The 12,817-nt window shown below is 36.3% G+C and overlaps 1 protein-coding gene across 1 annotated transcript in view; it reads left to right on the top strand.

Annotated features, from left to right (window-relative positions):
* The window catches only part of plaa (phospholipase A2-activating protein), a 28,162-nt gene that overhangs the window by 9,941 nt on the left and 5,404 nt on the right, over positions 1–12,817 (top strand). Inside the window, exons 6-11 of the mRNA XM_052020427.1 lie at positions 2,367–2,534; positions 4,815–4,950; positions 6,375–6,544; positions 8,634–8,791; positions 9,515–9,734; positions 12,646–12,714. Of these exons, the coding sequence (XP_051876387.1) occupies positions 2,367–2,534; positions 4,815–4,950; positions 6,375–6,544; positions 8,634–8,791; positions 9,515–9,734; positions 12,646–12,714 (921 nt within the window). The remainder of the gene's footprint in view (positions 1–2,366; positions 2,535–4,814; positions 4,951–6,374; positions 6,545–8,633; positions 8,792–9,514; positions 9,735–12,645; positions 12,715–12,817) is intronic.

Genomic DNA, 12,817 nt, shown 5'->3' with positions numbered 1-12,817 from the left:
AATCATTTAAAGCCATAACAAAGGTAAACAAAACACTTATATTTAGAGGGATAGTATTTAAAGGTATAGAGTGTACTTATCTTTGCTTATCCACTATTTTAATCACTGTATTATGGAAAAAGATATTGAAATACTGGATTAGGTGCAAATAGATTTATAATGGCGGTGGGGGGGGTGGTGGAACTCTTATTATAAACATGCATCTGGAAAGGATGAATACGTTGTATAAGGCCTTTTTTTAAAAAAAAGAATATTGTATATATGGATGGCCTCAACATTGCTTTCTCTAACTCTGGTAACCCCTCCCTTCTTTCCCCCACCTTTGTTTTCCCTCATTCCTGTGGCCCCCCTCACCCCTTCTCTATCCCCTCCTCACTTATGACCTACCCATCTATTTCCCACCTCCTTTCCTTTATTCCATGGTCTACTGTCCTCCTACCGAATTCCTCCTTCAGCCTACCTATCACCTCTCAGCTTCTTGCATTATTCCCTTTCATCCCCCCTCCCCCACCCACCAACCTTCCCCCTCTCACCTGGACTTGCTTATCACCTGACAGCTTGTGCTCCTCCCCCTCCCCTTTTATTCTGGCATCTGCCCTCTTCCCTTCCAATCCTGATGAAGGGTCTCAACCTAAAACGTCAATTGTTTATTTCCCTCCGTAGATGCTGCCTGATCTGAGTTCCTCCACCATTTTGTGTGTTGCTCCCAATTCCAGCATCTGCAGAATCTCTTGTCTCAGTGTATATATGGGATCATTTGCAATTTTGGGAATGTGCAAAATAGAGATCAATAATTATAAGATAGCCATCAAAAAATTAAATAGTTAATTAAAAATCTCTTGCATCCAGGGAATGGTGAAAATGTAGGATTCCCGCGGTTGAGGCTAATAGAGTACATGCATAAGAAAATATAACAAAAATAAGAAATTTGAAACAAAAGGATAAATGTGGGATTAGTTTAAATGGCTGTTTAATGGTTTGCATTGACCGGGTGGGCCAAAGACCCTGTTTTTGTGCTGTATCTCTTCATGAGAGATCCATCTCTCTATGCTGTATCTCTTTAAGAAATAGCAGCAGAAGTTGGTCATTTGACCCCTTGTACCTGCTAACCAATTCAGGACAATCATGGCTGATCTTTTACCTCAGAATATTTTCTTGTACAACCCCATATTACTTGGTTCCCTTAAATACACAGAATTTTTTTATTAAAGGGAAGCTGATGTCATCCAGCTTTAGTATGCTGTGGTTCCTAGTTAAGCAATACTTTAATTTCAAAATTCTCATCTATCTTTTCATATCTTTGATATCCAGTACTCAATATCAGATAGAAATTTCTTAAATATCTTTTTTCACCATCTCTGTTTCTTAGTAGTTTCTCTATCCCTCTCTTTCATTTCCTTGATGTTGTCCTGGACTGTTTGAAGCCTTGATTGCATATTTACTCCCGAATAGCTTTGTACCACACATCTATACCTTCAGTAAGAGCATGTAGTTGTGTTTCTGTGATATTGCCTTATTCCATTCGAGTCTTGGATCATCTGCTAAGATGCTTTGTTTCTATAGACTACGAAAAAACTCCTTGTCAGCTTCCCTTATTCTGCCCTCCATAAATGTGAGATCACCAAAACCGATCCATACTTTGTGCAAATCATTTGCTAATCACATTGTGCTTCCTGTCCAGATGAAGCAGCAGCTCATATTTAAAGTGTCCTTCCTCATTTTCAAAATGCATCATGATCTGGTTCATATCTTTTACTCGAATCTCCTCTAACCCCATTGCCTCAGGAGGTACCTGCATTTCTGGTCCCATGAACATTGTTGAATTCAATTGTTCTACAATTCATTGCAGTGTTTTCAATCACCATGTCTAAACTCTAGAATTCTGTTCTTAAATCTTTGTGCCTGTCTTCCTTGCTTTCGCTTAAAATTTGCCTCTTTGACCAAGCTGTCTGTCAATTACCTAAATATTATACATTAAACTTCATTTAATCTGTGAAGAGATTAAATGAAGAATGTTGAGAAATTGTACTAATTTAGTGGTGTTATATATACATATGTTGCTGAACTGAGGTGAATGGGCAAGGGTGAAGGAAATAGAAGGTTGTATTGGGGGTTAGATTAAAGGGTGATGGATTGGTTGAGTCAACTGTTTTCGTTCTGCATGTTCTTTGTAATTCTATCTAATAAGATGTATTTGGAAACTAAATCCAACGTTTTTTTTAAGGAGTAATTGTTTCTCATTTTAATTTTGTGTGTCACTCACCTGATTGGGAAGATGAAGTGTTTCATAAAACTATATTGTTCTTTTTAATGACAGCTGATGAAAGACATTTTTCAGTTTTGTTTTTTATATTGGCCTTTTTTAGGTCATAACGACTGTGTTAGAGGACTGGCCATTTTGAATGAATTAGAGTTCCTATCTTGCAGTAACGATGCCACTATTCGACGATGGCAAATCAATGGGCAGTGTTTGCAGATTTATTATGGACATACAAATTACATCTACAGCTTATCAGTCTTCCCAAATGGAAAAGGTAAGTATTTCTATCATTCTTTTATTTCTTCATTTATGATGTAATTGATGCACTTAAATTTAATGGTTAGGTTGCAAGAATCGGCAAGCATGAAATATATGTTTTAAGTTGCTGACACCCAAGTGCTAAGCCTGACTAGATGGAATCATGTCTAGATGTTTGTCTTTCAGACTATCTTGGAGTTTTGGACTTACTTTGTTTATTCTTGTTTTGTTCAATGATAATTTACAATATTTCTGGGGAGAGAGAATCTCTTAAATGCAAGTCTTCCTTATACTGTCAGATGCAAGATGGTTTTTTGGCAGAGAAATGTTTTTAACAGTAAATAGTTGTTGCAGATAGAAAAATGAAGTACAAAATGTTCTCCATCTCCTCTTGAGTTTTGTAGAAGTGGTAATATTTGAGAGACAAAATGAGATTTGGTAGATGTATTGCAGAATTTGGGCAAGTTCTATGATGGGTGACCATTTGCTCAAAGACCTGTTATTTAGAACAGGTTGGCCCAATTCTTAGACATACAGTATATAAACGGTGTAGGAATTGAGCAAGTTATTAAAAACATCTATTTTTAGTTAAAATGCTTTATTAGCTATGTTCACCACATTATACAAAATTGTTCATGTATAATTAATCTGTATATAAATATAATTGGAAATGTCTTTACCATATTGCATACCTTGTGTGCATTTCTTGACCAATTTACAACCTTACTTCCTGCGGTTCATTTTTTATGTTATGCTTTTCACATTACACCATGTCCCTGCTATTTATGGATCTGTGTACTTGCAAGGCTGAACCCAGGTGTCACTTTAGATCTTTTCTGGAGGTACCAAAAGAGCAGTAGCTCCAGAGGTCCTTGAGGTTGCAAGACCACTCTGGAGTATGGGCCAGACCTGGGGTCCAGAGAACATGGCTGAGTGTGAGCCAGCCATATTTTAAAATTGTGTTATAATGTTGTAGCCCTTAACAACCAAGGTGCAGTAGGAAAGCAGCATTATGAGGGAAGTAGTATGATGCATACCCTTATACTTATGCCATTGTTAATGCAAATCTTGGGAACTGGACAGAAAAGTAAGTACTGGAGAAGTAAGAGAAACTTATATCTTTCAACCTAACCTACTGCCCAGACGTGACTGGAATAATGTGACATGACATTCTTGTAAAAATAAGAAAACATACTCTATATTTAAAAAAAACATATTACATAGTATTATTTGTAATTTTAAAGATGTTCAAGAGTGATGCTATTTCCACTTGAAACACAGATTTAGTAGGGATATTCTGAGAATGTACCAATTGAAAATTGGTCAAGTAACAAAAGGGAATTCTGATTCTTTTTCAATGGCTTGTTTTTGACTGCTGTTATAATTTAAAATGGTCTTTTATAATTTAAAATGGCATGCTACACTTTGGTTGCATGCTCCTTGGGAAGATAATGCAGTGCTTTATAATAATAAGAATATTGTACCATACAAGTGTGTTATGTTTTTAAGACTAGACATCACAAGTTCTCTGCCTTCTGGGTAAGAAGGGTGACTTCACTCCATAGTGCATGTTGTAGATCCATTCCTTTTTATCATTTGCAAATCAATGTTAAATATTGTGGAAAGATACCATTTTAGATTTGTTTTGCATTTGTGAGTGTGAATTCTATGCGGGAGGCAGGAATTATGTTACCGTAACTGTAAGGGATAATATTTGTAACATTTAAATATTCCTGTGATGTTAGTAATTTTTTGGTTTGATTATAGTCTATTTCAGTGCTTTCATAAGGATGAAGTTAAGACAAAATTGATCAGTCGTAGTACGGCTCATAGTAGAATGGTGGACTGAGGAAACAAATTTACCATGAAGCTTCCTATGATTAAAAGCACCTGATGCAATGGTTTAAACTACATGCATGATGCTCCACTGTTCTTTAGCATGGCATAGATGGGAGTATTTTTAAATTTACTGAGAAAGGAAATGAAGGAATTATTTTTTATCAGCAAGGCAATGTGATAACGAATTGCTTAAAACAGTCAAACAAATATGAAGTGCACCAGGGGAATCTCATCTTAACTTTGCTGAAACTGGGAATTAATTCCACTTTCAATAAAATATGACATTTAACCAGAACAAATTTAAGTATTGTGTTTGTTATTTTTGGTGTATCAAAGTGGAAAACTTCCCTAAATAAAAATAATGCTTTGCATCTTTGGGTAATGATAGAAATAAGCAGGAATAATTGTTAAGTTGTACTTTTCTCTGATCACTGTGCATTGGTCTCCTTCCATTCAGATTTTGTTACCACAGGGGAGGATCGATCCTTAAGAATCTGGAAGGATGGAGGATGTACTCAAACTATCAGGCTTCCAGCTCAGTCTATTTGGTCCTGCTGCGTTTTGGATAACGGTGATGTTGTTGCGGGTTCAAGGTAAATCTGCTGCTCAGTTATTAAGTCTTGCCATTTGCATTGAGTGTACTATAAACTTATTCAGTTCTTTTTTGGATCTGAATTAGTTGATGATTTGTTGATGAACACATGCTTAGAAAAAAAAATTGAGCAAATAATATAAAATGCCTTGCTACCAGAGAGAAGTCTGGACTGGGGAGAGGAGTGCAGCAAAACAAAAGGAGGGCCTTCAGTGTGTCAGTCCTTCCAATAGTCCATACATACTGTGCTACCCAGGGTAGAGCCTTGAATTCTGCCTCAATGCTGAGCCAAGGCACTGCTTTCATCAGCTTACACAGCAGCACCCCTCACAGGCAGCCACTGTACATCATCTCAGTGGATCATTCCATACCAAGCCATGTGGGGTTCCTTTAACTGTTTTGTTGCTCTTGGAGGCCCAGTGGAGGGTTAAGTCCACTACGTGGTTCCCAGCACAGCCTTATTCTGATTTTGCTATAATGACCCCTTTTAATGCTGATTTCACAAGCACACTTATTCCTGGAAACACATTCTGAGTGCTGGGTGAGGTACCAGAATAAACAAATCTTGTTGCTAAGTGGCTTAGGTTTACACCTGCTGTAATGTTAATTCCATGTATATAATGTGAGACTTTCTCCCTGAAATTATAAAAATGTACCATCACTTTAAAATCAGAAAGCAGCAGTTTACTTAGTAAAATTTTAACATAAACTTGGAAGGAAATTTCAGTACTAAAGCTTGTACAATGTTTACATTATCACTGAAATACAGTATATGAACAGCAGAAATTTCCTTGGACTGCTGCACTATATGAATGTCTCATCGCCTTTTTTTAAAAAAAAAGTTTCTGTTGTATCCTTCTAATCAAAATATTAGGTAATTAGATTTGTGAACAAATAACTTATTATTGTAATGATTTGAAAATATACCAACCATCCATTTGTCCTAAATTGCTTTCAGTTTGGATGAGTTTTATTTGGATGAACTCTTACCTGTAACCTAATTTGGTTCCCCTCTTCCTTTCTGCCCTTGCTGAGTTATAATGACGTCAGTTTCAGATTCATTGTTCTTTTATTCAAATTCTTTTGTCAGACGTATTGCTGACTCAGTAATCTCCTCTTCCCCTACCACCATGTGTGATCATTGTACCTGGACTCTTCTTGATTGCTATTTTTTTTTCCACTGGCAGCATCGGTCCTCCCTGTAACTCTCAATACCCTAACCTCTAATTCTGTCCCTAAATCTATCTCTTTCTCCCTCCTTTAAGATGCCTTAAAATGTGCTTTTTTGATCAATACTTCCTAGTAGGTGATGGTGTCAGACTTTTCCTGAATATGGCCGTGTAAAATGTTTTGAGGTTTTAATGCACTAAAGGTACTTTTGACTCGTTTATGTTCCCTTGATAAGCTGATGAACTTCTATTGCAGCGATGGTGTAATAAGAGTATTTACTGAAGCTGAAGAACGGACAGCCTCTGCAGAAGAGATCCAAACTTTTGAGAATGAGTTGTCCAGCGCAACCATTGACTCTAAGACTGGAGATTTAGGGGATATAAATATCAATGAACTTCCAGGAAAAGAACATCTGAATGAACCTGGTATGTGATATTACTCTTTTTTAAAAAAAAATTGGTTGAGATTTTAAGGTATATTATGCCTAAATATAAATTTTTATTTAAAATGTTTGTTTACAGAATATAAAATTGTAATATTCAAGTGCTTATTTCTGTTTTGAATATTTTGAGATAAAGATGAGAATTTTTCCTTTCTGACAAAAATTCACAGGACTGACATTTTACAGCTGTTGAGTAATCTTTGTATTTTCTTCATTGATATGCAGTATTTACAATTCCATTTTGAGAAATTATCCCTGGTAATTACTACATTTACTAGAGATCAACAGATTGTGATTAAAATACCTTAAATATACAACACTCATAAACAGACAGCTGGCAATTACATAGATAACTGCAGGCTAGCTATACTGAGCACATCAGAGCATTCTAGACTTCCATGTGTGCATTTTGTGTCTGAGCACTGCAGCGCGGAAGTTGAGATGCGCTGGATGTGAGGTGAGCACACATTTGATATCTCCCACCACCTCTGGAGTCCAGGGGTATTTCGTATGTTGCTGACTGAGCGGTTGCATACGCTACATCCAGTATCTGGTGATGTCATGTACATTGTTTATCGTGATTCACCGTGAAATTCATGCTGCTTTCGTACTTAGTGAGGATTAATTCTAGCCTTTGTGTAACTAACTGTAAGTGACGGGATATTGTCAGCTGTTTGAATTGGTTTTTGTTTTGATTTTATTACTGTTTCAACTTGCTGTTTATTGTATACATTATACAATGATGTGTTTATAATGTTGATGCATTTGTGGAATAAGTTGTACTTGTGTTTTGTCATTGCCCCCATTTTTAAAAAAAATCCTTTATTTGTATATACATTAAAAATCAATATCGTTTATCGTAAGCTTTATGAATTCACTAAAAATTATTTTCTTCAAAGGATTGTACTACTGAAGGACAGAAAATAAAACACATAACCAAATAATAAAGAACTGGGAGGAACACTCTGGTTTCCTGAGCCTGCTTAGCTATTCAATATCTTTTGGCTGATCAACCTCAATTCCACTTTGTCGTCATTCCTCATTTCATTCTCTTTGTGTCCAAAATCAATCGATATCAGCCTTGATTAAGCTCAACAAATGAAATTCACAGTGCTCTGGAAAATTTTTCATCTAATTCCTACATGGCTAAACCATTACGCTGATAATTTAAACTTGACATCTAGGCAAAATAGCCTCTTAACATCCCTCCTGAGAATAGATCCAAGAATCTTAAATATTTTAACAAATTTTATCCTACTTCTAAACTCTGGAAAACATTAAATCCATTCAACCTAATCTCTCCTTGTTAGATGATCCTTTTATCTGAGGAATTAATCTTGTTAGTCTTTTTTGTATTCCCTTTTGAAGTTGTTACCTTGCTTTGGTAAAAACTGCACAGTACTCCTAAATGTGGTCTTGTCAAAGCTGGATGTACTTGTCATGTAATTAATTATATGACAAGGAGGACTGTAATCATTTGACTTAAAAATTTAGCTTCAAGGTATAAAGTGTCTATTTTTTTAATGTCAGTTGATAGTAGTTTCTGACTGAGTGAGTGTATAGAATTAGATTATTGGCAGTATTATCATATGAACTCATACTCTTAAGAACTGATTAAAGTTATTGGAGAGAAGCAGATGTTTGTCAATCAAAGCTGTGAATGTTATGGCAAAAATACTGAGTTATTCTGTGAACTAAAATTAACTTTAAACTTCTTATGAAAGAGCAAAAATTTATGCTTGCATTTGTTTTAAATTTGTGAGCAAACCTCTCTAACTGTAAAGGAAATGATAAGTTCAGAACTGATTTATTTACACAAACTATAGTTACTACATTTCTTTGCTTTAAAAGAAAATAACCTATAAGAACTGAGGGGAAAAGAATAATCCCTCTCCTGCAATGGACCGACTAATTTTTCTCATTCTCAAAGCTAGGTAGTAAAGATACAAACCCAAAAAGAGATAATTGGAAAAACTACCTTCTGTTTTTAGCCAAACTTGAACATGAGCATTAGGTCATTATTGGCTATATTATTCAGTATTTGAACTTAGTGTTATTTTACTCTTTTTCAGGCACAAAGGAAGGTCAAACGCGACTAATCAGAGTTGGAGATACTGTTCAGGCTTATCAGTGGAGTGTTGTTGATGGGCGATGGATAAAGATTGGTGATGTGGTGGGTTCATCAGGAGGAACCCAGAAGTCCTCAGGCAAAGTTCTTTATGAAGGCAAAGTATGTTTGAGAATTACTATCTAATACACTTGTGCTTCTATCTAAAATGATCTACTCCAGTGTACATATAGAATATAATATAAATTCACTTACAAATATTTGCAGATATGTTGTCGTGTGGTTTCACTTGTGTTAGAAAGGATATTAAAATGAGTAATTGAAGTCAAAATGTATGTCATACAGATTTCTGCCATTGCTATTTTGTTGGTTTCTGGAGCATTCAAGAGCAGTCTCTGCTTATTGTGGTAGTAGCAACCAATCATGAGTTCTTGGACAAATTCACCCCCACTCCCCCCCCCCCCCCCCCCCCCCCCCCCCGATAAGCAAGATATTGAATGAGCCCGTTACTGGAAAGCCTTCCAATCCTCTGCAACTGATCTAGTCGCGTTGCTCTTCAGCTTCCAACTGTTCTTCCCATATCCACATTTGTGCACACGTCCATGAGTCTTCTTTAATCTCACAAGCTCCATGTCACCCATACTTGAGTAAAATGGTGGAAAACCTACATACTTTATTCTGATTACAATGTCCACTCTATTATTTAGCAGGCAAAATGCTTTAATCATAGACTGTGCAGTATGTCGTCTTTAGTGTTCTCCATCAAAGTGGATGTTCTCTGTGTCTATCTCCATAAATCCATCAGTGGATGGGTATTTAAGGTAACTAATCTCAAGTCCTAAATGATGTTAAACATTAAGAATGCTTTATTTTTCTCCATTTTAGGAGTTTGATTATGTATTTACCATTGATATTAATGAGGGCGGACCTTCAATGAAATTGCCATACAATGTTACTGAAGATCCATGGCTTGTTGCACACAACTTCTTGCAAAAGAATGACCTGAACCCAATGTTTCTAGACCAGGTTGCGAATTTCATTATTGAGAATACAAAAGGGCATACATTAGGATCGACAGGCACAGGGTTCTCTGACCCTTTCACAGGTTAGTGAGGTTAATATGCTGAAAGTGTTACCCATATCGATATGTATTTTACATACAATAAGCGCATGCACAATGCTCTGGTTTCATTGTGAAAGAAGTAATAGGTCATAACTAGCCTGTGCCCTGTGCTTGGATCCACGACCATTTTCCATTCTAGACTAGCACAAACCTACTTGGTGCAAGTGCTGAAGGTCTGACCTGCTTACAGAGTTGGCACTGGAAACATTTGGCAAGATCCTCACCTATGCAGGCTACAGTGATGCATACGAGTGATCATGCCAGGGTACTTGCCCAAAGCCAGCCTAATCTACTGAACTGTTCTACTTTTAAAGCACTCCAGAATGGTTTTAACTTTACAAATATTTTTAAATAATGAAAAAAAACTGCAGTAAACTTTTAGAAAATCTTTGAGAATGCTTTCAGATTGTTGCATGAAAAGGTTAATGGAATGTTTTCAATACTTTATGAACTATTGGTTTTAATTTTAATTGCTCTGGGTCTGACCTAGCACAGGATCTTTGAGAAGGTTCTCTGGCATGACTGCTTGGTGATCTCAGTGAGCCCATGCTCCATTTAGAATCCAGTAGCAGAATGCAGTGATAAATTTGGATATCCAAATCCTTCAGTATCTTTGGGACTTCTGTATTCAAATCCACAATGTGCCAGTTCAAAATTTCTTGATGCTTTAAACAGAAGGTGTAGAATAGATATTCCTGCACTTGGCCCTTTTCAAGCAACCAGGTGAATGTTGTGCTAATACTGTGTGTGTGTGTGTGTGTGTGTGTGTGTGTGTGTTAGTATAATCAGCAATGATCAGGACATCGGAATATATTATTGCAATCACAGAGATGTAGTTGAAAGAGGGGTAGGGCAAAAAGGGGTCCATGAAATATCACTGGCAGTCAAAATTAATGAAAATACCAAGGCTTTTTATAAATATATTAAGCCCTGTTCTGTCATCACTTGCTTAATAAGAGATTCAGCATCTTCTTTACCAATGTGTGTTTGGTAGTTCCCTGTTTTTTCTCTCCACCCTTTCTTAAATTGTGGGGTTACGTTTGCTCTTCTCCAATCTGTGGGAACCATTCCAGAGTGTATGGAATTTTGGAAGATGACAACCTGTGCATCCACTATCTCCATAGTAATGACCTTAAACCCTAGTGTGCAGATTCATCAGATCCTGTGGATTTATTGCCTTTCAATTTTTTTTTGCTAATACTAATCTTTTTCGAACATATTCACTCTAGGTCCATAGTTCCCCACATTTTGAAATAGATTTTCCACATCTTCTATAAACATAGAAAAACACAAAATAATTTTTGAATTTACCTGCCATTCCTTTATTCCCCAGTACTTTTTTTCCCCTGTTTCAGGCTACAAGGGACTCGCATCAACTTTAATCATTACTTTTTTAGATATCTTTAAAAGCTTTTAAACTTGTTTTTGTTTCTCACTTGACCACTCTTGTGTTCCACTATTTTCCTTGTCAATGTCTTTGTCCTCCTTTGCTGAATTCTGAAATTTTCTCCATTGGGCTTATTGCCCTTTTGGCAATAGTGTAAGCCTCTTCCTTCAATTATATACTGTCTTTAAATTCTCTTGATGCATCAGTGTCTGAATCTCAGATTTCGGCTCATCAATACTCAACCAAAGTTCTTCTGCCTGCTTACTGTATATGTGGATGGCATTGATCACAATTATGATTTTGTTTAGGTTATGAAATCATTTTGGAAATGACAAATTAGAAGTTGAATAAAAAGTAAATATTGATCAAGAGGCAAAAAGCCACAATTTTGGAGTAGGGTTATAGATAACTTTTAGCTACAAAGGCAACATTTAAGAGGCATTTAAGACAGGTACATGAACAGGCAGGGAATGAAAGGATATGGACCATGTGCAGGTAGATGGGATTAGTTTAAACTGGCACAACGGTCAGGACAGACAGCAGGGGCTAGACGACCTGTTCCTGTGCTGTAACATTCTGTTTTATTAATATGTTATTACAACAAGGATACCGATTTGGATGCTGAGAAAGAAAGAAATGGATCATGTATAATTGCTGAAGAGGGTGACTTACAAACATTGCAGCTTTTAAAGTCTGGAATTATAGAATGATGCAGAAGGAGACTGTTCAGGCCATCTTGCTAGCTCCAAAGCTTTGGGGGGGAAAAATATTCAATGAATCTCCTTCTGCTTTCCTATATTCCTGGGCATTTTTCTCCGATTTTTTTTTAAGTATGATTTTCTTCTGAACACTATTATTGGGTCTACTTTTACCACTTTATCAGATGATGCATTTCAGATCATATCAACTCATTATGTAGAGAGAAAAAATATTCTCTCCTCGCCTCTGCATTTTTGCATTTTATCTTAAAACTCTTCTGCTAACTGATGCCTTTTCCAATTGAAATATTTTCTTATTAACTTTATAAAAGCTCTTAAATATTGCTTCTAAAAAAAATCATATAACATATATTTGTATGAGGGTATATTGTTAATTTTGACAGAGCAAAAGGGGGCATAATTTTAAGGTGATTGGAGGAAGGTATAAGGGGGATGTCAGAGGCAAGTTTTTTTTTACACAGAGTGGTGGGCGCATGGAACGCACTGCCAGCAGAATTTGGGGGAGCAGCTACATTAGGGACATGTAAGAAACTCTTAGCCACATGAATGATAGAGAAATGGAGGGCTATGTGGGAGGGAAGGGTTAGATAGATATTAGAGCAGGATAAAATACCAGCACAGCATTGTGGGCCGAAGGGCCTGTACTGTGCCGTAGTGTTCTATGTTCTAAGCCTTTTTCTGTCTCAAACCGTTTTTCCTCTTCTCAACTAATCTTGATCACAAATATTATTGCTTTGTAATTGAGTAAGGAAAATTTGACATTTTATAACATTTTGATACTTTGTAGGTTCAGGGCGTTATATACCAGGGACTGGAATGGGAACTGGGGGCACAAATGAAGTGGATCCTTTTACAGGTATTGTGTCTCTCTGGGAAATGCCTTTGGATAAATCAACTAATCAATTTGAGGTGTAATTAAAATGTTTTGATAAAAATTTAAGAGTTGACAGATCTTAAAT

Source organism: Pristis pectinata, chromosome 7, assembly GCF_009764475.1.
Source record: "Pristis pectinata isolate sPriPec2 chromosome 7, sPriPec2.1.pri, whole genome shotgun sequence".
Taxonomy (NCBI): domain Eukaryota; kingdom Metazoa; phylum Chordata; class Chondrichthyes; order Rhinopristiformes; family Pristidae; genus Pristis; species Pristis pectinata.
The sequence above is the reverse complement of the archived record's forward strand: the minus strand, read 5'-3'. Positions and strand labels throughout refer to the sequence as shown.